Source organism: Salvelinus alpinus, chromosome 35 (genome assembly GCF_045679555.1).
Source record: "Salvelinus alpinus chromosome 35, SLU_Salpinus.1, whole genome shotgun sequence".
Classification (NCBI taxonomy): Eukaryota; Metazoa; Chordata; class Actinopteri; order Salmoniformes; family Salmonidae; genus Salvelinus; species Salvelinus alpinus.
Genome location: NC_092120.1, coordinates 5,823,599 through 5,851,221, shown reverse-complemented (window position 1 = coordinate 5,851,221; position 27,623 = coordinate 5,823,599). Strand labels below are relative to the sequence as shown.

Sequence of the window (27,623 nt, the reverse complement as noted above, 5' to 3'; positions counted from 1 at the left end):
ATATGACTTAAATCAGCGTCTTCTGACCCAAAACAGGACGACTTTACAACAATCCTTGCAACATAACCAAACATCCCTTTCGGATTTATATGTATTTCTTGCACAAACTTGACCCTGATTTACAGCTATCTGGCTGTCCCTTACCTTTTGTCAGGTATAAAGACTATGGGACACATTTAGTTCAGAGTGTGTCAAGGGCTCTCTTTTTACCTATGTGGCATACTTAGCATCTGAGGGATATTTACTGTATGTTCTGTCTTGGTGATACAATGTTTTAATAGTCAGAGTTTCCTGCCCTGATCTGTTTCACCTGTCCTTGTGATTGTCTCCACCCTGCCCGCCTGACCACTCTGCCTGTCCCTGAGTCTGCCTGCCGTCCTGTGCCTAAGCTCCACTTCTGGATTATCGACCCCTGCCTGCCTTGACCTGTCGTTTGTCTGCCCCTGTGGTTACATTAAACATTGTTACTTCAACAGTCTGCACTTGGGTCTTACCTTGATTCCTGATACAGAGAGATACTGTCTTTGTTCCAATATCCACACTACTATACCAGTCAATGTGAAGAATCATTGTAGTGGCAAGTAGCTGCAAGTCAATAGACATGTTGCAAACATCTTACTGACAGTCTACTCATAGTTTAAATCAAGTGTTACCTGAGGATCAGATGTGGATGAATGCTGGGACTATACTCCTGCATTAATGAAGCGCTATTAAACTGAGCGGTTACCTTCTCCCAGCCTACCCAATGATCCACTTAAAGCTAGGGGTCCGGGCCCTGTAGGCCTCTTCAGTTTTGCCTCCCTCCAACACAAATATCCTGAGCTTACTTTATAATTGCCTATGCCAATAACATACGCAGCTGTTCAGCCTGACTGCATCTGGTGCAGAATGAAGGAACCAAGGAAGGGAGGACAAGTTTAAAGGCATCCTGAAGTTTAGACGGAGAGGACAGTAAATACCCAAAGGCAGATATATAGGCGTCTTCTCTCTCCTCTCGCAAAATGGAAAGAATGAATATCTGAAATTATTAATGGAAAAATATGTTGGAGAATTAGGAAGGACTGATGTGTCTACATTTGAAATGGCACCCTTTTGGTGGACTAATTAGTGGACTAAAACAGAAATGGGGTGCAATTGGGCATGACACCTATGTTCTCCTTTGGTTGAGGGTAGCCCATGTGGAGGGAAATGCACATGTACAAGATCTATAAGATAAATAGGGAAAACACATGTGAGCAGTGTTGCTGTTTGATAGAGGGAATCTACTTCCTTACTGAAGGCTTGGGCACTGATCCCAGACCAGTAGAAAACCCCACTGAGCTGTGTCCCAGTAGGGGACCTCAGATCTGTTAAGTTATAAGCCTACAGGTGGGGTGACCACAGCCACATGCCAACCAAACAGGCACAGATGATGAGGAAGAATGGACTGATAAAGACACCTCTAAGTTTGTGTGTATGTACCTGTGTGTATATGTGTGTGTCACTGTGTACATTGTAGCTCTCATCAGGAAGAAATCACTCATATATATATATGAGTGATTTCTTCCTGATGAGAGCTACAATGTACACAATGACACACACATATACACACAGGTACATACATACACATGTAGTAAAAAAGGAAAAATTGTCTCTCATCAGGGAGAAATCACTCAAATATAGTAAATGGACGTGAACAGATGGCTTGGCTGTGTGCAAATTAGGAGCCGGAAGAGGACAGTGAGAATGTATCAGCTGAACTCACCGAAATAGCTGAATGTATACCAAACAACCAAAGATAAACTGTCTCAGATTATCAGTGACATTTACATGTCAGAAATGATAAGGGATTATTATCAGTGTTGGCAAATTGTAATTTAAATTAACCACTTTCAAAAGATTTGGAACATGTGCTTTGCCGATGGCACAACATACAAAGCTTTTGACCAGGATGAATAAATATGATCATGCTTGTGACAAATTACATTCACTGTGGATATGTAGTCTAGCTAATGCAAAACATTCAAAAAATAACAAATCTGAATCACTCGGACATACACTACCTTTCAAAAGTTTGGGGTCACTTAGAAATGTCCTTGTTCTTGAAAGAAAAGCACATTTTTTGTTCATTAAAATAACAACAAATTGATCAGAAATACAGTGTAGACATTGTTCATGTTGTAAATTATATTTATTTTTAATGGAATATCAACATAGGCGTACAGAGACCCATTATCAGCAACCATCACTACTGTGTTCCAATGGCACGTTGTGTTAGCTAATCCAAGTTTATCATTTTAAAAGGCTAATTGATCATTAGAAAACCCTTTTGTAATTATGTTAGCACAGCTGAAAACTGTCGTTCTGATTAAAGAAGCAATAAAACTGGCCTTCTTTAGACTAGTTGAGTATCTGGAGCATCAGCATTTGTGGGTTTGATTACAGGCTCAAAATGGCCAGAAACAAAGACTTTCTTATGAAACTCATCAGTCTATTCTTGTTCTGAGAAATGAAGGCTATTCCATGTGAGAAATTGCCAAGAAACTGAAGCTCTAACCAGAATAGGAAGAGGAGTGGGAGGCCTCGGTGCACAACTGAGCAAGAAGACAAGTACATTAGAGTGTCTAGTTTGAGAAATAAATATCTCGCAAGTCCTCAACTGGCAGCTTCAATAAATAGTACCCGCAAAACACCAGTCTCAACGTCAACAGTGAAGAGACGACTCCGGGATGCTGGCCTTCTAGGTAGAGTTCCTCTGTCCAGTGTCTGTGTTCTTCTGCTCATCTTAATCTTTTATTTTTATTGGCCAGTCTGAGATATGGCTTTTTCTTTGCAACTCTTGTTACGTTCCCCAGTTTCTGTGTTGTGGTTTTGTATGTGTATGTTTCAGGATGGCTTCCTGGAATCCCCCAAGCAGCTGATTGGTCGACTCCATGGCAAATTGGAGTTGACCCCGCCCTCTTGTCAGAGGACGCAGCTGTCTTCAATTACAGACTCCTTCTGAAGCAATATAAGCCAGTGTTCTGTTGCTCAGAAGAGAGATGGTGATATCCTGTGTTGGTTGTTGTTAGGAGAGAGATGATTAGTGTGTCCTGTGTTGGTTGAGTCAGAGAGCTGATTGGCTGTGTCTGTTGTGTGTCAATAGGACGCAGTGGTTTGATTATTGAAATTGTTTTTGTTTTTCTGTTGTTCCCAGGGAGGAAGGGGAAGGCACCTAGGGAGTGCTTAGGCAAGAGGCCCGCGGGCATACAAATACCCGTAGTATACACACTGTCTATGCACACTAGGTAAGACCTGGGCGGACCACCCCCTGTATTTTGGTTAGTGCACCAGGTGGTGCTAGTTAAGTAAGTAGTGGGTAGGCAGGTAAGGTAGGAGAGGGGGCTTTGACATTTACTTTCTTTGCTTTGGCTGGCCCTTTTCCCCAAAATTACAGTGTGACGGAATAAATTCCTAGTAAACGGTTAATTCTCTGCCTTTTGTCATCCTTTCTCGCACCTACAGTCCCATACCTCTTTCACTCCACGGGGAGTTGAGTTGTAGCAGTGTGTTGCGTTCCCTCTTCCTAGAGGCGTTCGTAACAACTCTGTCTAGAAGTCCAGCAACCCGGAGTTGCCTCTTCACTGTTGACGTTGAGATTGGTGTTTTGCAGGTACTATTTAATGAAGCTGCCAGTTGAGGACTTGTGAGGTATCTGTTTCTCAAACTAGACACTCTAATGTACATTTTCCACATTTTGTTGTGTTACAGCCAGCATTTAAAACCAATTAAATGTGTGTTTTATGTCACTGGCCTTCACACAATACCGCATAATGTCAAAGTGGAATTATGTTTTTTGAAATGTGTACAAATTAATTAAAATGGAACATTTAAATGTCTTAAGTCAATAAGTATTCAACCCCTTTGTTATGGCAAGACTAAATAAGTTCAAGAATTAAGAAGTTAACAAGTCACATAATAAGTTGCATGGAATAACTCTGTGTGCAATAATAGTGTTTAACATGATTTTTGAATGATTTTCTCATCTCTGTACCCAACACATACAATTATCTGTAAGGTCCCTCAGTCAAGCAGTCCATTTCAAACAGATTCAACCACAAAGACCAGGGAGGTTTCCAATGTCTCGCAATGAAGGGCACCTATTGGTAGATTGATAAAAAAACAAAAAACACACACTGAATATCCTTTTGAGCATGGTGAAGTTATTAATTACACTTTGGATGGTGTATCAATACAGCCAGTCACTACAAAGATACAGCCATCCTTCCTAACTCAGTTGCCTGAGAGGAAAGAAACCGCTCAGGGATTTCACCATGAGGCCAATGGTGACTTTAAAACAGTTACAGAGTTTAATGGCTGTGATAGGAGAAAACTGAGGATGGATCAACAACATTGTACTTACTCCACCATAATTCAAAAGAAGGAAGCCTCTACAGAATAAAAATATTCCAAAACATGCATGCTGTTTGCAACAAGGCACTAACGTAATATCGCAAAAAATGTGTCAAAGCACTTAACATTTTGTCCTGAATACAAAGTGTTTTGCTTGGGGCAAATCCAATACAACACATTACTGGGTACCACTCTCCATAATTTTGAGCATAGTCTGCATTATGTTATGGGTATGCTTGTAATTGTTAAGGACTGGGGATTTGATCAGAATGGAGCTAAGCACAGGCAAAATCCTAGAGGAAAACCTGGTTTAGTCTGATTTCCACCAGACATGAATTCACCTTTCAGCAGGACAATAACCTAAACACAAGGCCAAATCCACACTGAGGTTGCTTACCAAGAAGACAGTGAATGCTCCTGACTGGCCGAGTTACAGTTTTGAATTAAATCTGCTTTGAAATCTATGGGAAGACTTGGTTGTCTAGCAATGATCAACAACCAATTTGACCGAACTTGAAACATTTTTCAAAGAACAATGGGCAAAGGTCTTAGAGACTTACCCAAAAAGACTTACATCTATAATCGCTGCCAAAGGTGATTCTAGCGTATTGACTCAGGGGTGTGAATACTTAATAAAGTAGATATTTTTGTATTCATTTTCAATAAATGTAAAAATATCTAAACATGTTTTCACTTTGTCATTATGGGTTATAGTGTATAGATGGGTGAGATAAAAAAATAAATATTGAATCCATTTTCAATTCAGGCTGTTACACAACAAAATGGAAAATACATACTTTCTGAAGGCACGGTATGTGTGAAGATGTGCTTTGTGTTTTGAGGGAGCTCCAGGATGTGCTTTGTGTTTTGAGGGAGCTCCAGGATGAGCTTTGTGTTCTGAGGGAGCTCCAGGATGAGCTTTGTGTTTTGAGGGAGCTCCAGGATGAGCTTTGTATTTTGAGGGAGCTCCAGGATGAGCTTTGTGTTTTGAGGGAGCTCCAGGATGTGCTTTGTGTTTTGAGGGAGCTCCAGGATGTGCTTTGTGTTTTGAGGGAGCTCCAGGATGAGCTTTGTGTTTTGAGGGAGCTCCAGCTCCAGGATGAGCTTTGTGTTTTGAGGGAGCTCCAGGATGAGCTTTGTGTTTTGAGGGAGCTCCAGGATGTGCTTTGTGTTTTGAGGGAGCTCCAGTATGTGCTTTGTGTTTTGAGGGAGCTCCAGGATGTGCTTTGTGTTTTGAGGGAGCTCCAGGATGTGCTTTGTGTTTTGAGGGAGCTCCAGGATGAGCTTTGTGTTTTGAAGGAGCTCCAGGATGAGCTTTGTGTTTTGAGGGAGCTCCAGGATGAGCTTTGTGTTTTGAGGGAGCTCCATGATGAGCTTTGTGTTTTGAGGGAGCTCCAGGATGTGCTTTGTGTTTTGAGGGAGCTCCAGGATGTGTTTGTAATCTCTCTGATTGTGTTTGTGTAAACTGGAGATTCTCTATAATCAGACAGCACTGTGTCCCTGGCCCCCCGCTTTACTTGTTCTACCGGTGTGTGTGTGTGTGTGTGCATATGTGTGTGTGTGTGTGTGTGTGTGTGTGTTTGTACAACGCTACCTGACTACTCATCAATGCACTGCAGTAGAGGGTCTCCCATGAATGTCCATTCACATGATTCCCTGTTTGAAGCCAGTTAAGAGGAGAGTCCCATCAAATCAACCATTCCAATATAGTGTTGTAGTAGTGGTGGTGTAATATGATGATGAAATCCTTTTTTAGCCACAATGGCAACTGTTACTAGAAAGGAATACAATTGTAAATTTTTAGAGCAAATGTGCTAATGCGTCATTATCAGACAATGTTGACTGCAAATTGTATGCACACCACACTGATTAGTGGCCCTTCACATGCAAAATGTATTGGATGGGACATGCACCACTATGCGGTTTCTTTAATATTAGATACAGTGGCTTGCGAAAGTATTCACCCCTCCTTGGCATTTTTTTGCCTTACAACCTTACACTTTGAAGATGGAAAATATTTGTTTATTGTATAACAAACAAGAAGTAAGACAAAAAAACTGAAAACTTGAGCGTGCATAGCTAATCAACCCCCCCCTCCCCCCCCCCCCTCCCCAAAGTCAATAGTTTGTAGAGCAACCTTTTGCAGCAATTACAGCTACAAGTCTCTTGGGGTATGTCTCTATAAGCTTGGCACATCTAGCCACTGGGATTTTTGTCCATTCTTCAAGGCAATACTGCTCCAGCTCCTTCAAGTTGGATGGGTTCCGCTGGTGTACAGCAATCTTTAAGTCATACCACAGATCTTCAATTGGATTGAGGTCTGGGCTTTGACTAGGCCATTCCAAGACATTTAAATGTGTCCCCTTAAACCACTTGAGTGTTGCTTTAGCAGTATGCTTAGGGTCATTGTCCTGCTGGAAGGTGAACCTCTTTCCCAGTCTCAAATCTCTGGAAGACTGAAACAGTTTTCCCTCAAGAATTTCCCTGTATTTAGCGCCATCCATCATTCTTTCAATTCTGACCAGTTTTCCAGTCCCTGTCGATGAAAAACATCCCCACAGCATGATGCTGCCACCACCATGCTTCACTGTGGGGATGGAGTTCTCGGGGTGATGAGAGGTGTTGTGTTTGCGCAAGACGTAGCGTTTTCCTTGAAGGCCAAAAAGCTCAATTTTAGTCTCATCTGACCAGAGCACCTTCTTCCATATGTTTGGGGAGTCTCCTTTTGGTGAACACCAAATATGTTTGCTTATTTTTTTCAGATACTCTTCCGTAAAGCCCAGCTCTGTGGAGTGTATGGCTTAAAGTGGTCCTATGGACAGATACTTCAATCTCCGCTGTGGAGCTTTGCAGCTCCTTCAGGGTTATCTTCAGTCTCTTTGTTGCCTCTCTGATTAATGGCCTCCTTGCCTGGTCCGTGAGTTTTGGTGGGCGGCCCTCTCTTGGCAGGTTTGTTGTGGTGCCATATTCTTGACATTTTTTAATAATGGATTTAATGGTGCTCTGTGGGATGTTCAAAGTTTCAGATATTTTTTTATAACCCAACCCTGATCTGTACTTCTCCACAACTTTGCCTGACCTGTTTGGAGAGCTCCTTGGTCTTCATGGTGCCGATTATAAGGTGGTGCCCCTTGCTTAGTGGTGTTGCAGACTCTGGGGCCTTTCAGAACAGGTGTATATATACTGAGATCATGTGACAGATCATGTGACACTTAGATTGCACACAGGTGGACTTTATTTAACTAATTATGTGACTTTTGAAGGTAATTGGTTGCACCAGATCTTATTTAGAGGCTTCATAGCAAAGGGGTGAATACATATGCACGCACAATTCTTCCGTTTTTTATATTTTAGAATTGTTTGGAACAAGTAATTTTTTTAAATTCACGTCACCAATTTGGACTATTTTGTGTATGTCAATTACATGAAATAAAAATAAAAATCCATTTAAATTACCGATTGTAATGCAACAAAATAGGAAGAACGCCAAAGGGGGTGAATACTTTTGCAAGGCACTGTAAATAGGGGAAATCCATTACGTAAATGGGGCCCCGTGTGAGGAGAATCCCAGTAACTGTACTAATATCTAGATGCATAATGATATCCAACAGTCAGTTTAACTGTTAGGATACAGACTGGACAGGCACATTTCTAGTGTCCACGGTCACTGCTTGATTAGACGAAACCCCCTGAAACCTCTCTCTTTTAGCACCCCTGATTTCAGCGACCATTCCTCCCCATACACACAAAGACCTTGTGTAGTTACAGTTAGCACATGGTGCTAACATGCACATGGAAAAATCTCACTTCCCAAATGAGTCTGTAAACAAGATGTGAAGGCGGTGCCGGCACTATAATTTGCAGAAATAAGTGTCAGGGGGCAGTTATGGCGTTATTTAGTGCACCATAAAGAGCCAGGCTATTGATTCGAGAGCAGAAGCGTCTCCACAGTTATTTCTGTCGTCGTCACTCTCATTAAACTGATCTATAGTGCTCGCTATTCTCCTCTCTGCCCATCTGCCTCTGTGTCGCTTTCAGTGTCTATATCCTCTATCCTTCTCAGTGTTTGTTCATACCTGTCCATATTAGAGGTCGACCGATTATGATTTTTCAATGCAGATACCGATTATTGGAGGACCAAAAAAAGCTGATACCAATTAATCGGCCAATTTTTTTATAAATATATTTGTAATGACGACAATTACAACAATACTGAATGAACACTTTTATTTTAACTTCAAATAATACGTAAATAAAATCAATTTAGTCTCAAATAAATAATGAAACATGTTCAATTTGGTTTAAATAATGCAAAAACACAGTGTTGGAGAAAAAAATGCAAGTGCAATATGTGTCACGTTCCTGACTTGATTTCTGTTGTTTTTTATGTGTTTGTTGGTCAGGACGTGAGTTTGGGTGGGCAGTCTATGTTTTCTGTTTCTATGTTGGTTTTGGGTACCTGATATGGTTCTCAATTAGAGGCAGGTGGTTTTCATCTCCTCTGATTGAGAATCATATTTAGGTAGGTGTTTTCACTTTGTTTGTGGTGGGTGGTTGTCTCCTGTGTTAGTGTCTGTCTATGTTGCACCATACGGGACTGTTTCGGTTTGTTTGTTCATTTTGTTCGTTCGGTTTTTATGTAGTCATTTCCCTGTTCGTGGGTTCTTCGTGTTACATGTAAGTTCTTACGTCCAGGTTTGTCTACATTCGTTTTGTTATTTTGTTAGTTAATTCAAGTATAGTTCGTTTTTTGTCTTCGTTGTTTTGTCGTGTCTAAATAAATATCATGTCTAAGTATCACGCTGCGTCTTGGTTCAATCCATGCTCCTCCTCTTCAGAGGAAGAGGAGAACCGTTACAGAACCACCCACCATACCAGAACCAAGCAGCGTGAATTTGAGCAGTGGCCTGCTACACAGGATTATTGGAGTTGGGAGGATATATTGGACGGAAAAGGTCCATGGGCACAGCCGGGAGAATATCGCTGTCCCAAAGCTGAGCTGGAGGCAGCGAAAGCAGAGAGGCGGCGATATGAGGAGGCAGCAAGGAGACGTGGCTGGAAGCCGGAGAATCAAGCGCAAGACCGGAGTTATGAAGGTACGCGGCTAGCACGGAAGCCCGTGAAGAAACCCCAAAAATGTATTGGGTGGGGGGCTAAGAGGTAGTGGGCCAAGGGCAGGTAGGAGACCTGCGCCCACTTCTCAGGCTAACCGTGGAGAGCGGGAGTACGGGCAGACACCGTGTTACGCAGTAGAGCGCACAGTGTCTCCTGTACGTGTGCATAGTCCGGTGCGGGTTATTCCACCTCCCCGCACTGGTAGGGCTAGATTGAGCATTGAGCCAAGTGCCATGAAGCCGGCTCTACATATCTGGCCACCAGTGCGTCTCCTCGGGCCGGCTTACATGGCACCAGCCTTACGCATGGTGTCCCCGGTTCGCCTACATAGCCCGGTGCGGGTTGTCCCTCCTCCCCGCACTGGTCGGGCGACGGGGAGCATTCAACCAGGTAAGGTTTACAATTGGCTCATTCATCCCCCTCCTCTCCCCTGTAACTATTCCCCAGGTCGTTGCTGCAAATGAGAACGTGTTCTCAGTCAACTTACCTGGTAAAATAACGGTAAAATAAAAATAAATAAAAAAGGTTGGGCAGGCTCAATGCTAAAGGGAGCCAGTACGCCTGCACGGTCCGGTATTTCCGGCGCCACCTCCCCGCCCCAGCCCAGTACCACCAGTGCCTACACCACGCACCAGGCCTACAGTGCGCCTCATTCGGCCAGAGCCATCCGTCTGCACAATGCCATCTGAGCCATCCGTCTCCCCAGCGCCATCTGAGCCATCCGTCTCCCCAGCGCCATCTGAGCCATCCGTCTCCCCAGCGCCATCTGAGCCATCCGTCTCCCCAGCGCCATCTGAGCCATCCGTCTCCCCAGCGCCATCTGAGCCATCCGTCTCCCCAGCGCCATCTGAGCCATCCGTCTGTCCCGAGCCATTAGAGCCGCCCGTCTGTCCCGAGCCGTCAGAGCCGTTAGTCAGTCAGGAGCCGCTAGAGCCAACCAGACAGGATCTGCCAGAGCCGCCAACCAGACAGGATCTGCCAGAGCCGCCAACCAGACAGGATCTGCCAGAGCCGCCAACCAGACAGGATCTGCCAGAGCCGCCAACCAGACAGGATCTGCCAGAGCCGCCAGCCAGACAGGATCTGCCAGAGCCGCCAGCCAGCCATGAGCGTCCAGAGCCGTCAGCCAGCCATGAGCGTCCAGAGCCGTCAGCCAGCCATGAGCGTCCAGAGCCGTCAGCCAGCCATGAGCGTCCAGAGCCGTCAGCCAGCCATGAGCGTCCAGAGTCGTCAGCCAGCCATGAGCGTCCAGAGCCGTCAGCCAGCCATGAGCGTCCAGAGCCGTCAGCCAGCCATGAGCGTCCAGAGCCGTCAGCCAGCCATGAGCGTCCAGAGCCGTCAGCCAGCCATGAGCGTCCAGAGCCGTCAGCCAGCCATGAGCTGCCCCTCAGCCCAGAGCTGCCATTATTCCTGAACTGCCCCTCAGTCCAGAGCTGTCTCTCTGTCCGGAGCTGCCCTTCAGTCCGGAGTTGCCCCTCTATCCTGAGCTACCTCTCTATCCTGACCTACCTCTCTGTCCTGAGCTATCTCTCTGTCCTGAGCTACCTTATCCCGGTGCTGCCCCTTGTCCCGGTGCTGCTCCTTATCGTGATGTTACCCTGTACATTTATTGGGTGTAATAAGAGGGTGGTCATTCTGAGGGGGAAACGTAAGCTGGGATTGACTATGGTGGGGTGGGGACCTCGCCCAGAGCCTGAGCCACCACCGTGGTCAGATGCCCACCCAGACCCTCCCCTAGACTTTTGGTGGTGCGTCCGGAGTACGCACCTTGAGGGGGGGGTTATGTCACGTTCCTGACTTGATTTCTGTTGTTTTTTATGTGTTTGTTGGTCAGGACGTGAGTTTGGGTGGGCAGTCTATGTTTTCTGTTTCTATGTTGGTTTTGGGTACCTGATATGGTTCTCAATTAGAGGCAGGTGGTTTTCATCTCCTCTGATTGAGAATCATATTTAGGTAGGTGTTTTCACTTTGTTTGTGGTGGGTGGTTGTCTCCTGTGTTAGTGTCTGTCTATGTTGCACCATACGGGACTGTTTCGGTTTGTTTGTTCATTTTGTTCGTTCGGTTTTTAAGTAGTCATTTCCCTGTTCGTGGGTTCTTCGTGTTACATGTAAGTTCTTACGTCCAGGTTTGTCTACATTCGTTTTGTTATTTTGTTAGTTAATTCAAGTATAGTTCGTTTTTTGTCTTCGTTGTTTTGTCGTGTCTAAATAAATATCATGTCTAAGTATCACGCTGCGTCTTGGTTCAATCCATGCTCCTCCTCTTCGGATGAAGAGGAAGTGGAGAACCGTTACAATATGTGCCATGTAAAAAAGCTAATGTTTAAGTTCCTTGCTCAGAACATATGAAAGCTCAAATCAAATGTTATTTGTCACGTGCGCCGAATACAACAGGTGTAGACCTTACAGTGAAATGCTTACTTACAGGCTCTAAATAATAGTGCAGGTGTTAGGTGAACAATAGGTAAGTAAATAAATAAAACTACAGTAAAAAGACAGGCTATACACAGTAGCGAGGCTATAAAAGTAGCAAGGCTACATACAGACACCGGTTAGTCAGGCTGATTGAGGTAGTATGTACATGAATGTATAGTTAAAGTGACTATGCATATATGATGAACAGAGAGTAGCAGTAGCGTAAAAGAGGGGGTGGTGCGTGGCGGGACACAATGCAGATAGCCCGGTTAGCCAATGTGGGGGAGCACTGGTTGGTCGGCCCAATTGAGGTAGTATGTACATGAATGTATAGTTAAAGTGACTATGCATATATGATAAACAAAGAGTAGCAGCAGCGTAAAAATATGCAAATAGTCCGGGTAGCGATTTGATTACCTGTTCAGGAGTCTATGGCTTGGGGGTAAAAACTGTTGAGAAGCCTTTTTGTCCTAGACTTGACACTACGGTACCGCTTGCCATGCGGTAGTAGAGAGAACAGTCTATAACTGGAGTGGCTGGGGTCTTTGACAATTTTTAGGGCCTTCCTCTGACACCGCCTGGTGTAGAGGTCCTGGATGGCAGGCAGCTTAGGCCCAGTGATGTACTGCTCTGCCTTGCGGTCAGAGGCCGAGCAATTGCCGTACCAGGCAGTGATGCAACCAGTCAGGATGCTCTCGATGTTGCAGCTGTAGAACATTGTGAGGATCTCAGGACCCATGCCAAAACTTTTTCGTTTCCTGAGAGGGAATAGGCTTTGTCGTGCCCTTCACGACTGTCTTGGTGTGTTTGGACCATTCTAGTTTGTTGTTGATGTGGACACCTTTGAACTTGAAGCTCACAACCTGATCCACTAAAGCCCCGCCGATGAGAATGGGGACGTGCTCGGTCCTGCTTGAAACATGTTGGTATTATAGACTCAATCAGGGACATGTTGAAAATGTCAGTGAAGACACCTGCCAGTTGGTCAGCACATGCCCGGAGCACACGTCCTGGTAATCCGTCTGGCCCTGCAGCCTTGTGTATGTTGACCTGTTTAAAGGTCTTACTCACGTCGGCTACGGACAGCGTGATCACACAGTCGTCCGGAACAGCTGATGCTCTCATACATGCCTCAGTGTTGCTTGCCTCAAAGCGAGCACAGAAGTGATTTAGCTCATCTGGTAGGTTCGTGTCACTGGGCAGCTCACGGCTGTGCTTCCCTTTGTAGTCTGGTGGTTCCTTTTAACATGAGTCTTCAATATTCCCAGTTAAGAAGTTGTAGGTTGTAGTTATTATAGGAATTATAGGACTATTTCTCTCTATACCATTTGTTTTTCATATACCTTTGACTATTGGATGTTCTTATAGGCACTATAGTATTGCCAGCCTAATCTCGGGAGTTGATAGGCTTGAAGTCATAAACAGCGCAATGCTTGAAGCACAGCGAAGAGCTGCTGGCAAATGCAGGAAAGTACGGTTTGAATAATGCTTACGAGCCTGCTGCTGCCTACCACCACTCAGTCAGACTGCTCTATAAAATATCAAATCATAGACTTAATTATCATATAATAAACACACAGAAAAACGAGCCTTAGGTCATTAATAGGGTCAAATCCGGAAACTATCATTTCGAAAACAAAACGTTTATTCTTTCAGTAAAATACGGAACCGTTCCGTATTTTTTCGATCGGGCAGCAACCCCAAGTCTAAATATTGCTGTTACATTGCACAACCTTCAACGTTATGTCATAATTATGTAAAATTCTGGCAAATTAATGACGGTCTTTGTTAGGAAGAAATGGTGTTCACACAGTTCGCAACGAGCCAGGCAACCCAAACTGCTGCATATACCCTGACTCTGCTTGCACAGAACGCAAGAGAAGTGACACAATTTCCCTAGTTAAAAGAAATCCATGTTAGCAGGCAATATTAACTAAATATGCAGGTTTTAAAAAATGTACTTGTGTGTTGATTTTAAGAAAGGCATTGATGTTTATGGTTAGGTACACATTGATGCAATGACAGTGCTTTTTTCGCGAATGAGCTTGTTAAATCATCACCCGTTTAGCGAAGTAGGCTGTGATTCAATGATAAATGAACAGGCACTGCATTGATTATATGCAACGCAGGACAAGCTAGATAAACTAGTAATATCATCAACCATGTCTAGTTAACTAGTGATTATGTTAAGATTGATTGTTTTTTATAAGATAAGTTTAATGCTAGCTAGCAACTTGCCTTTGCTCCTTGCTGCACTCGCGTAACAGGTGAAGTTATTTGGATTTTTACGAATTATCTTTGAAAGAAAAATGGACGTTTCTTTTTTTGCTCAGTTTATATCCTCTCTAACTCTCACTGTGTGTTCATAGTTCGTACCTGTCAATGTTTCCCCTCTCTATGACTATGTAATGCTGTGCCCTTCTGTCTGTCTCTCTCTGTCTTTCATTATGTTTCTGTATAACATACTATAGTCTACTCCAGCTAGAGTATGTGGGAGTACTGAAAAGAGCTATACAAATAAAGATATTATTATTAGGGATTATTATTATTATTATGTGAGAGTACTGTAGTGTAGTACCGGTACTTTCTTCAAAATCAGTCAACAGCATCAAGGAGAATGGAAGGATGCCCAACAACCAACAACAATGGCAGCCAAACTGAATTTGTTGTTGGTACATACTCGGAACACTTCATTCTGTTTAAACTCTGTTTGTTTATTTGGATCCTGTTTCTGGTACAAGAACTGGCAGACTATATCAGGCTTATGGCTGCGTCTGCTTTGGCAAGAACCCAGGCGGTTCTGCTAAGCCTGTACTCTTCCTCTTCTATAGGGCTCAGTGTATACGCACGCACGCACAAACGCACGCACGCACGCACGCACGCACGCACGCACGCACGCACGCACACACACACACACACACACACACACACACACACACACACCAACACCAACACCAACACCAACACCAACACCAACACCAACACCAACACCAACACCAACACCAACACCAACACCAACACCAACACCAACACCAACTTGAGAAATTCCATCTCATCTGCTCCAAATGATTTGGTACAAATCTAATCACCTGAAGTACTGATTATGTGAAGCTACAAGTGAACAAAAATCATTACTTGTGGTTGGAATTCCATTTCCATTTCATTGTCCAAACTGAAGAAATTTTTTTTCTGTAAAAAGATAATGTGAAGGAACAGCAATATACAATATATTAAGAACACCTGCTCTTTCCATGACATAGACTGACCAGGTGAATCCAGGTGAACGCTATGATGGCTTATTCATTTCACTTGTTAAATCCACTTCAATCAGTGTAGATGAAGGAGAGGAGACAGGTTAAAGAAGGATTTTCAAGCCTTGAGACAATTGATACATGGATTGTGTATGTGTGCCATTCAGAGGGTGAATGGGCAAGACAAAAAATGTAAGTGCCTTTGAACGGGATATGGTAGTAGGTGTGAGGCGCACCGGTTTGTGTCAAGAACTGCAATGCTGCTGGGTTTTTCATGCTCAACAGTTTCCCCTGTTTATCAAGAATGGTCCACCACCCGAAGGATATCCAGCCAACTTGACACAACTGTGGGAAACATTGGAGTCAACATGGGTCAGCATCCCTGTAGAGCGCTTTTCGGCACCATGCCCTAACGGATTGAGCCTGTTCGTAGGGCAAAAGGGGGTCCAACTCAATATTAGGAAGATGTTCCTAATGTTTTCTATACACAATGGCTTGTACACAATGGCTTGCTCTGTGATAAACACACATTGAGCAAGAAATAGTCAAGTATTGGTTGCCTAACCAACATACCACATACAGGGAAACTGAAGTGGTTAAAAGCCTTTTCAGATCATACCAACAGAAGTAATCGGAAATTAGGAACATTAAGAGAACATTGATTTACCCATCTACAGTATTTCAGCCACAGTTATATAAGAAGATAAATCCTTTTCCCACCACATTTCCGCTTGACAGAAAATACTTAAAGATCGATTTGCGGAAAAAAATGTTGAATTTGCTGTCTTGTTGCTATGAACGTTGCAAGTCAATGTCAGTCACTTTCATAGTGTGTCCTCTGACTATGACTCCAATTATTGATCCAATTCAAGTAAGAAGCCTTCCTGCACATTACTGACACTCCAATTAAAAAGCTGTGTTTTTGTAGAATCCCTATACATTCTCTGAGTTTACCCCAAATTCTTATCACAAAATAAAACTATTGAACGCATCCACTAAACGCATCCTTAAAGGTCAAGTTAGCCCTTTACAACCAAATCTCTTTTTATATAAATGGCATGCTGTCCAGACAATTTTTTTTTGCGATTTCACTTGTTTTTGATAAAGTTACCCCAACCAGCGATAAAGTTCCTCATCCTGGTTTGCAGATATCAAATGTTAATGTTATTAGTCACAGGTGTTTCACCTTACAGTGAAATGCTTACTTACAAGCCCCTAACCAACAATGCAGTATAACAAATATGAATAAGAATAAGAAATAAAAGTAACAATGTTCATAATGACACAATTTCATGTGTACAACATCTCAAGACTTGCATAACTATACTGAGAACTTTCCCGAATCTAAAAGGAATAATTTGGGTGTTTTTGGAGCATTTGTTGATGTTTTTCAGAGCCCAATACTGCACAATGAGGATGAGGAAGTGAATCGCTGGTTGGGGTAAGTTTCTCAAAAACAAGTGAAATCTGAAAAAAAGTATCTGGACGCTTCTATAACATTTAATTTACATTTGGGTTTTAAAAAAGCTAAATTCTCTTTTAACGTGTTGTGCCATATTCTCAGGGTCTGCACTTCGTCTCAGGCCTCTATGCAGATTACAATCAGAATAGAATGTCAATATAGCAATCAATACGCCAATATAGTACATGTATAACAATATCAATACTATTTTTTGGGCTGTTGCTGGTTTATAAACAGCAGTAGTATTGGATGGTTTAGGAGGCTTACCTCTGGGGTTCTGGTTTCATTTTCTTGCTGACACAGCGATGATGATGATGAGGAGGGTGAGGATGAAGCCTCCCGCCACCAGCATGTAACACTTCCTCTTCCTAATCTGCCTCTGTGGGTCAGATCAGATTAGATTCAATTAGAAAACTATAGAATCTGCAACATATTCAATACATACAACACAAACATTTAATCTCCTCCCTGGAGTTACACACCAAATACTTTCCCAACATTCCCACCTAAATAGACACCATGCAGGCACCCATCGTAATACCAGGTGAAATGGCTGAAACACAATTGTGGGTTATTGGGTTACATTAGGTTTGTACATCAGAATGTATTTTCAGAAATAACTTATCATAAAGACTTGATTTGAGTTTGGTCAAGTGCTTGGTGATTAATGATGAGAGAAACCATTAAGAGCCAGTGGTGTCTGATCACAGAACACAGAAACAACAACATTTTCCTTCACATGCTCTCTATCCTCTTTTTCATTAGAAGGGGTTATATCTATGGACTGGGAATTGTTTCAACATCATTTATCAACTTTTTTTCTTCTAATATTGCCTGTGGTGTAACTTCAAACTTGAAATGGTTCAAACAACTTCCCCACATAGAACACAAGCTGTGTTATCCGCCCATGTTCATAACTCTCAATGTGTAGTAACAAAATATATTTTAAAAAATTAATGAAAAATAACCTCAACTAGAAATGAAAATAACTAGAATGGAGAACAGGGGTTAGAGATATTTATATATTTCCCTGGCTCCTAGCCTCCTCGGGCGATAGGTGATGTGTCAGAGCAGGGAGGTGAGACCAGAATGTTGTTTTCAAATGCTTTTTCTTTCTCTTTTTTCCTCCCCGTTTTCCGCTACAAAGGCAGTGAGAGCGGCTACGTTAGACCAGAGCTGGGTCTGGAGTCTTTAAATCCTGACTCGCTTCAAAGCAATTCATCTTCTGAGACTCGAAACAGGCTTTCTATGTGGAGAGAGAGAGAGAGAGAGGAGAAGAAAAAAAACTGCTGTCGAGTAATTTTCAGTTTAAACGTTCCACTCCACAACAATTTGCATAAGCAGCCCTGCGTCTGTGATAAGAAGATTGGTAATTTTCAAAGGCTCTGTGGGGATTGAGAATTAAAAGCCTTTCTCCGCTATCTCCTCTCTTGCAGCTGGCCACCACAGATTCCCCGGCTTCTTTCTCACATTTCCTTATAAACTGTGCCTTATAAACTTTCTCTCCCATCCTCTCTCCCTTTCCCTGCTTGCACAGAGCAGTCACACGGTGCAGAGTCTCTCTCTCTCCCTCCCTCTCTCTTTCTCATCCCTATTCCACTCTTATTTAGGGAGAACAGAAAAATAAATAAGGTAGAGAGGGGGAAAGAAATGGGTTACTATAACAAAGGAACTGTTGCAGTATTTTTAAACTGGAATTGTCCAGCCACAGGGCTGTGAGAGAGGAATGGGTGAGAGAGGCACACAGAGAGCAGAGGGGGGGGGGGACTGAGACAGAACTGAGACAAGGAAGAAATGGTCTTATCACTCATTTCCTAATCCCCAGGGGAGTGTGTCCTGTAGGCTTGTGGTTGATGACCATGTACACTGCATTCCCCTGGAAGGAAGAGAGGGGAGGAGAGGAGTAGAGAGTATCTCCCCGGTTCTATTCCGCTCAGTCTGAATGACCAAGAACAGGACAAACCTTAACCTCAAGCATTTGGTCAAATGACTCCTCATAGTCTCATTTGTCTATTCTTGCATTACTCCATATGTCCCCATCTCCCTATCTCTCCCTCTCCCCCTCTCTATCTCTCTCTCTGCCGCTTGCCCACCCGTGCCTGTTCCCGCTGGCTCTCATCCCTGATCCTTTCAGTCTCAGTGTTGTCATTGTCATGGCGAGGTTCTAAGAAATCCCCTTTGTCAGCATAAAGGTCAGGTCAAGGACAAGCAGCAGCTGGGTTAGAATGAGCTAGAGAGGGGCTGAAAGAGAAATGAGCTTTATACAATATGTGGCACCTTGAATCCACTCAGTTTATCTCTGAGCCAAAGTCAGAGGAGCGGAGTAAGACCTCTGCTGAAGAAAGCTTGATCTCTTGGTGAAGATGCGTTTGGAAATGGTCACCAACGCCAAAATGTTAACATCTTTTTCTGGCTATACCGTAACATTGTTTCATGTCTCCAAACATGACAATGTGGCACCAGTTATGTGTACATTTCACAAGCATATTGCCATCTAAAGGTGTTCATGCATTTCACAACCATGCCAGGGACAGGGTGTACTGCCTCAGGGTGTGGGAAACATGAGGCTGCTACACTGCATCCTCACAGTCCAAGATGATCCTCACCGCGGTTATTAGCAGCTGCAAGTCATGTCAGACCGTGTGCCAGCATGCTCCAAACTCATCACCATTTCTCTCATACAGATAGACAAGCTCACATTGAGTTTCCGGGAGGGGAAAGCTATTTACCTAATGTGTGAGAGGAGAAATGTCTTAATAATACAATAATAATGGCACGCAATGATTAGTGTCATCATTTTTTCCTCCTTTATCGTATCTGGTAGAGTAAAACTAGCTGCCTCCTTTGTAATGGGATTATGTGAAATGTGTACAATCAAATTCCCAGTCAACCCTGATAATGATATATAAAAGGAGCAGCAAACAAACACTCACGGCCAGTCCTGGGACCCTCAGTGGACCTGTGACAGCCTCCCTGTCACTTGTCACGGTCTCTGCTGCATCGCCTCAGACTGCACCACAAACCCCTGCTTGTCCCCGTCCCCATCCCTGTTCCTGCATCGCCTCAGACTGCACCACAAACCTCTCCCCGTTCCTGTCTCTGTCCTTGCATCGCATCAGAGAGCACCACAAACCGTTCCCTGTCCCCGTTCTTATCCCTGTCCTGCATCGCCTCAGACTGCACCACAAACCTCTCCCCGTTCCCGTCTCTGTCCTTGCATCGCATCAGAGAGCACCACAAACCGTTCCCTGTCCCTGTCCCCGTCCTTATCCCTGTCCTGCATTGCCTCAGACTGCACCACAAACCTCTCCCTGTCCCTGTCCCGGTCCCCGTTCCCATCCCTGTCCCTGCATCGCCTCAGACAGCACCACAAACCTCTCCCTGTCCCTGTCCCTGTCCCAGTCCCTGTCCCTGCATCGCCTCAGACAGGACCACAAACCTCTTCCTGTCCCTGTCCCCGTCCCTGTCCCTGCATCGCCTCAGACAGCACCACAAACCTCTCCCTGTCCCTGTCCCTGTTCCCATCCCAGTCGCTGTCCCTGCATCGCCTCAGCATCGCCTCAGACAGCACCACAAACCTCTCCCTGTCCCTGTCCCTGCAACGCCTCAGACAGCACCACAAACCTCTCACTGTCCCCATCCCGGTCCCTGTCTCTGCATTGCCTCAGACAGCACCATAAACCTGTCCCTGTCCCTGTCCCTGTCCCCGTCCTTGTCCCTACTCTAGACTTCCGGCGCCGACAGAGATGGCCGCCTCGCTTCGCGTTCCTAGGAAACTATGCAGTATTTTGTTTTTTTACGTGTTATTTTACATTGGTACCCCAGGTAATCTTAGGTTTTATTACATACAGTCGGGAGGAACTACTGAATATAAGAGCAATGTCAACTCACCATCATTACGACCAGGAATACGACTTTCCCGAAGCGGATCCTCTGTTCTGCCCACCACCCAGGACAATGGATCGGATCCCGGCTGGCGAACCAAAACAACATCACCGTAAAAGGGGCAGACGAAGCGGTCTTCTGGTCAGGCACCGGAGACGGGCACATCGCGCACCGCTCCCTAGCATACTACTCTCCAATGTCCAGTCTCTTGACAACAAGGTTGATGAAATCCGAGCAAGGGTAGCATTTCAGAGAGACATAAGAGACGATCTTTGCTTCATGGAAACATGGCTCACTCGAGACACGCTATCGGAGTCAGTACAGCCAGCTGGTTTCTTCACGCATCGCGCCGACAGAAACAAGCATCTTTCTGGTAAGAAGAGGGGCAGGGGTGTATGCCTTATGATTAATGAGACGTGGTGTGATCATAACAACATACAGGAACTCAAGTCCTTCTGTTCACCTGACTTAGAATTCCTCACAATCAAATGTCGACCGCATTATCTTCCAAGAGAATTCTCTTCGATTATAATCACAGCCGCATATATTCCCCCCCAAGCAGACACATCGACAGCCCTGAACGAACTTTATTTGACTCTATTGTGACGACCCTCCCACTCTGTCTGCCGTATTCTCTCTTTGTTCTTGTTTCCTTATTAGGATGCCGGTGGGCGGAGTTGGGAGGGTCGTCAGCTACATGGGAAACACCTGGGCCCGGTGTCTCCCAGGATAAATACACCACTTCCCCATTCATGGAGGAGACTCTCTCCATGCAGACACCGTCATAGATTTTGTTGTGGATTTTTGTGGCTTTTTGGTTGTTTGCTTTAGCACCTTTCAACATACCACATTATCACATTTATGCAAGCAAAACACTCACTTACATTACTGATTACTGATTACACACACCATTGTTAATTGCATTTAGGTTACCTTAGTTAATAAATATATTTTGTTATTCCTTATCTCCACGTTGTCTCCCTTTTGTTACGGGCTTTGAGCCGGGTTCGTGACACTATGAAACTGGAAACCACATATCCTGAGGCTGCATTCATTGTAGCTGGGGATTCTAACAAGGCTAATCTGAAAACAAGACTCCCTAAATTCTATCAGCATATCGATTGTGCTACCAGGGCTGGTAAAACCCTAGATCATTGTTATTCTAACATCCGCGACGCATATAAGGCCCTCCCCCACCCCTCCTTTTGGAAAAGCTGACCACGACTCCATTTTGTTGCTCCCAGCCTATAGACAGAGACTAAAACAGGACGCTCCCGCGCTCAGGTCTGTTCAACGCTGGTCCGACCAATCTGATTCCACGCTTCAAGATTGCTTCGATCACGTGGATTGGGATATGTTTTCCGCACTGCGTCAAACAACAACATTGACAAATACGCTAATTCGGTGAGCGAGTTTATTAGCAAGTGCATCGGCGATGTCGTACCCACAGCAACTATTAAAACATTCCCAAACCAGAAACTGTGGATTGATGGCTGCATTCGCGCGAAACTGAAAGCGCGAACCACTGCTTTTAACCAGGGCAAGGTGACCGGAAACATGACCGAATAAAAACAGTGTAGCTATTCCCTCCGCAAGGCAATCAAACAAGCTAAGCGTCAGTATAGAGACAAAGTAGAGTCGCAATTTAACGGCTCAGACACAAGAGGTATGTGGCAGGGTCTACAGTCAACCACGGATTACAAAAAGAAAACCAGCCCCGTCGCGGACCAGGATGTCTTGCTTCCAGACAGACTAAACAACTTCTTTGCTCGCTTTGAGGACAATACAGTGCCACTGACCCGGCCCATTACCAAAATCTGTGGACTCTTTTTCACTGCAGCCGACGTGAGTAAAACATTTAAACGTGTTAACCCTCGCAAGGCTGCAGGCCCAGACGGCATCCCCAGCCGCGTCCTCAGAGCATGCGCAGACCAGCTGGCTGGTGTATTCAATCAATCCCTATCCCAGGCTGCTGTTCCCACATGCTTCAAGAGGGTCACCATTGTTCTTGTTCCCAAGAAAGCTAAGGTAACTGAGCTAAACGACTACCGCCCCGTAGCACTCACTTCCGTCATCATGAAGTGCTTTGAGAGACTAGTCAAGGACCATATCACCTCCACCCTACCTGACACCCTAGACCCACTCCAATTTGCTTACCGCCCCAATAGGTCCACAGACGACGCAAACGCAACCACACTGCAAACTGCCCTAACCCATCTGGACAAGAGGAATACCTATGTGAGAATGCTGTTCATTGACTACAGCTCAGCATTTAACACCATAGTACCCTCCAAATTCGTAATCAAGCTCGAGACCATAGGTCTCGACCCCGCCCTGTGCGACTGGGTACTGGACTTCCTGGTGTCAGGAAAATAACCTCACACTCAACGTCAACAAAACAAAGGAGATGATCGTGGACTTCAGGAAACAGCAGAGGGAACACTCCCCTATCCACATCGACGGGACAGTAGTGGAGAGGGTAGTAAGTTTTAAGTTCCTCGGCGTACACATAACGGACAAACTGAATTGGTCCACCCACACAGACAGCGTGGTGAAGAAGGCGCAGCAGCGCCTCTTCAACCTCAGGAGGCTGAAGAAAGTCTGCTTGTCACCAAAAGCACAAACTTTTACAGATGCGTAAATCGAGAGCATCCTGTCGGGCTGTATCACCGCCTGGTACGGCAACTGCTCAGCCCACAACCGTAAGGCTCTCCAGAGGGTAGTGGGGTCTGCACAACGCATCACCGGGGGCAAACTACCTTCCCTCCAGGACACCTACACCACCCGATGTCACAGGAAGGCCATAAAGATCATCAAGGACAACAACCACCCGAGCCAGTGCCTGTTCACCCTGCTATCATCCAGAAGGCGAGGTCAGTACAGGTGCATCAAAGCAGGGACCGAGAGACTGAAAAACAGCTTCTATCTCAAGGCCATCAGTAACATTGAGTGGCTGCTGCCAACATATTGACTCAACTCAAGCCACTAATAATGGAAAAATTGATGTAAGAAATGTATCACTAGCCACTTTAAACAATGCCACTTAATATAATGTTTACATACCCTACATTACTCATCTCATATGTATATACTGTACTCTATACCATCTACTGCATCTTGCCATCTTTATGTAATACATGTATCACTAGCCACTTTAAACAATGCCACTTTTATTTGTTTACATACCCTTCATTACTCATCTCATATGTATTGTCATGACGTTGGCCTGTGGGTAAGGTTTATGACTCCCCCATAAATACCTTTCTCCCTTCCCTCTCTCTCTTGACTCTACAGAGGGACTCTTGAATAGCTTTTGTTAAATCTTCTTATGACTGCAATCCCGTTAACGGGATGATATGACAACAACCAGTGAATGTGCATGGCGCCAAATTCAAACAACAGAAATCTAATAATTAAAATTCCTCAAACATACATGTATCTTATACCATTTTAAAGGTAATCTTGTTGTTAATCCCACCAACGTGTCTGATTTCAAATAGGCTTTACAGCGAAAGCACCACAAATGATTATGTTAGGTCACCGCAAAATCACAAAAAACACAGCCATTTTTCCAGCCAAAGACAGGAGTCACAAAAAGCAGAAATAGAGATAAATTAATCACTAACCTTTGATTATCTTAATCAGATGACACTCATAGGACTTCATGTTACACAATACATATATGTTTTGTTCTATAAAGTTCATATTTATATCCAAAAACCTCAGTTTACATTGGCACCATGTTCAGAAATGCCTCCAAAATATCCGGAGAAATTGCAGAGAGCCACGTCAAATGACATAAATACTCATCATAAACTTTTATGAAAGATACATGTTTTACATAGAATTAAAGATACACTTGTTCTTAATGCAACCGCTGTGTCAGATTTCAAAAAGCTTTACGGGAAAAGCACAATATTCAATAATCTGAGAACAGCGTTCAGCCACAAAAGGAAGCCATACAGTTACCCGCCAAATTGTGCAGTCAACAAAACTAATAAAAAGCATTATAAATCTTCACTTACCTTTGCTCATCTTTGTCGGAATGCACTCCCAAGACTCCCACTTTCACAAGAAATGTTTGTTTTGTTCGGTAATGTCCATCATTTATGTCCAAATAGCTATTTTTGTTAGCGTGTTTGGTAAACAAATCCAAAGTCAGGAAGCGCGTTCACTAAAAGCAGACGAAATGTCAAAAAGTTCCATAACAGTCAGTAGAAACATGTCAAACGATGTATTGAATCAATCTTTAGAATGTTTTTAACATAAATCTTCAATAAAGTTCCAACCGGAACTTGGGTTGAAAATCGACCAACCTCAGATTTCCCACTTCCTGTTTGGATTCTTTCTCAGGTTTTTGCCTGCCATATGAGTTCTGTTATACTCACAGACATCATTCAAACAGTTTTAGAGTTTTCAGAGTGTTTTCTATCCAATAGTAATAATAATATGCATGTATTAGCAACTGGGACTGAGGAGCAGGCAGTTTACTACGGGCACCTCTGGGCACCTTTCATCCAAGCTACTCAATACTGCCCCTGCAGCCATAAGATGTTTTAACGGAGTCTGGGAACATCAAATAAATTAGGGGGGGAAATTAACCATATTTTGGTAATCCGACCAGTTGAACATATGCGTTGGTACTTAATGAATATGATGTCAGTTTGGTTGTCATCTGAAACATTCTCATCAATGATAGGATAACATAAACTCTACAGTGGAAAGTCTACATATTATAGTTATCAGATTCACATGGAATTGTTGGGCAATTTAAATATTTGAATATAAAATTATTGGTGAAAAGATTAAATGTAATTTTAGTGAGAGATTCCAAATGAGAGATTTGGGTATTCATAAGGTTAGGGCTCTGCTCAATCAGTGGCCCGCCCCTGTGAAGAGACATGGGTTATAAAACTATGAAAACACACCCTTCTCCCTCCACTATATAAAGCCCTTGACAAAAATGTAACCTCCTGTTCCGAGGACGTGAGGACGACGGTCCATACGTTAAAAAGGACTAACATGTCAACTACAGAACTAAGCCAACCTCAGCGTGAGCTTTGGTTGTGAATGGTATGAACGTTGAACTCTTATTCACTAAAGAAGTGAGACATCCTGGCCGCTGAGTTAGCAACAGCAGCTGTAAACGTGGGCTAGGAAAGGACAGACAGAGTATTCCGTCTACCACACAACGACGACGCTACAATGTATCCCGTTCACCACCAGAGACACTCTTCAAAGGACAAAGGACTCTGTTGGGCAACACGGCCTTCCATCTACCACCAACCTATTGAAGCACAGCTCAGAGTAAATATTCAGTGCATTTTCCTTTTCCAAATGGGCGGTAATTTAGAATGCATAAGATCCTGTATTTACGATAGCATGGCTTCTCCCTTTGTTCCTCAGTCTTCCCGCTCTTTCACTCAAACCCAACCCACTTTCCTTTGTGTTCCTCTGCTCCGTCCACCAGGGACGTTTTCCTTTATGACATTATTGGTCATCAAGGCATGATTCATTCTGTGTATATGTAATTCTGTGTGATTAGTTAGGTATTTAGTAAATAAATAATTAAACACAATTTTGTATTGCTGATTCAACTTGTTAGCCAGGGTTCGTGAAGATAAGATAAGAATTTACAACTTTCAGTTGAGACTGAAATAAGGTGACGATTAATATTGACTGCTATTGATGTAAAATATTACTAGGTCTTTAAGAGTTTATTCGGCAGATAACAGCTCTATAAATATTATTTTGTGGTGCCCCAACTTTCTAGTTAATAACATTTACATGATTAGCTCAATCAGGTAATATTAATTACAGAGAAAGGATTTTATAGAATAGCATGTCATATCACTTAATCCGGCATAGCCAAAGACACGACAGTATATACTGTACTCTATACCATCTACTGCATCTTGCCTATGCCGCTCTGTACCATCACTCATTCACATATTTTTATGTACATATTCTTCATCCCTTTACACTTGTGTGTATAAGGTAGTTGTTGTGAAATTGTTAGGTTATTACTGCATTGTCGGAACTAGAAGCACAAGCATTTCGCTACACTCGCATTAACATCTGCTAACCATGTGTATGTGACAAATAAGATTTGATTTGATTTGCATTGCCTCAGACAGCACCATAAACCTCTCCCTGTTCCTGTCCTCATCCCTGTCCCTGTATCGCCTCAGACAAGAGCACAAACCTCTCCCTGTCCCTGTCCTCATCCCTGTCCCGGTCCTCAGACAGCAGCACAAATCTCTTCCTGTCCCTGTCCCTGCATCGCCTCAGACAGCACCACAATCCTCTCCCTCTCCCTCTCCCTGTCCCTGTCCCTGTCTCGGTCCCTGTCCCTGTCTCGGTCCCTGTCCCTGTCTCGGTCCCTGTCCCTGTCTCGGTGCCTGTCCCTGTCTCGGTCCCTGCATCGTCTCAGACAGCACCACAATCCTCTTCCTCTCCCTGTCCCTGTCTCGGTCCCTGTCCCTGTCTCGGTCCCTGTCCCTGTCTCGGTCCCTGTCCCTGTCTCGGTCCCTGCATCGTCTCAGACAGCACCACAATCCTCTTCCTCTCCCTGTCCCTGTCTCGGTCCCTGTCCCTGTCTCGGTCCCTGCATCGTCTCAGACAGCACCACAATCCTCTCCCTCTCCCTGTCCCTGTCCCTGTCTCTGTCCCTGTCCCTGTCTCGGTCCCTGTCCCTGTCTCGGTCCCTGCATCGTCTCAGACAGCACCACAATCCTCTTCCTCTCCCTGTCCCTGTCTCGGTCCCTGTCCCTGTCTCGGTCCCTGCATCGTCTCAGACAGCACCACAATCCTCTTCCTCTCCCTGTCCCTGTCTCGGTCCCTGTCCCTGTCTCGGTCCCTGTCCCTGTCTCGGTCCCTGTCCCTGTCTCGGTCCCTGTCCCTGTCTCGGTCCCTGCATCGTCTCAGACAGCACCACAATCCTCTTCCTCTCCCTGTCCCTGTCTCGGTCCCTGTCCCTGTCTTGGTCCCTGCATCGTCTCAGACAGCACCACTAACTTTAGCCCAGCTGCACTCTGGTATTCTGGCTGTGTTTCTCATATATCTGTGTCTATGTTTCTCATGTATCTGTGTCTATGAAATGGGCTTATTTTGTAAGACAAACA

The 27,623-nt window shown here is 44.3% G+C and overlaps 1 protein-coding gene across 1 annotated transcript in view; it reads right to left on the bottom strand.

The window, feature by feature from the left end:
* The window catches only part of LOC139564353 (t-SNARE domain-containing protein 1-like), a 157,799-nt gene that overhangs the window by 21,314 nt on the left and 108,862 nt on the right, over positions 1-27,623 (bottom strand). The window contains exon 11 of the mRNA XM_071383818.1: positions 16,882-16,993. Within this exon, the coding sequence (XP_071239919.1) occupies positions 16,898-16,993 (96 nt within the window). The 3' untranslated portion in view covers positions 16,882-16,897. The remainder of the gene's footprint in view (positions 1-16,881; positions 16,994-27,623) is intronic.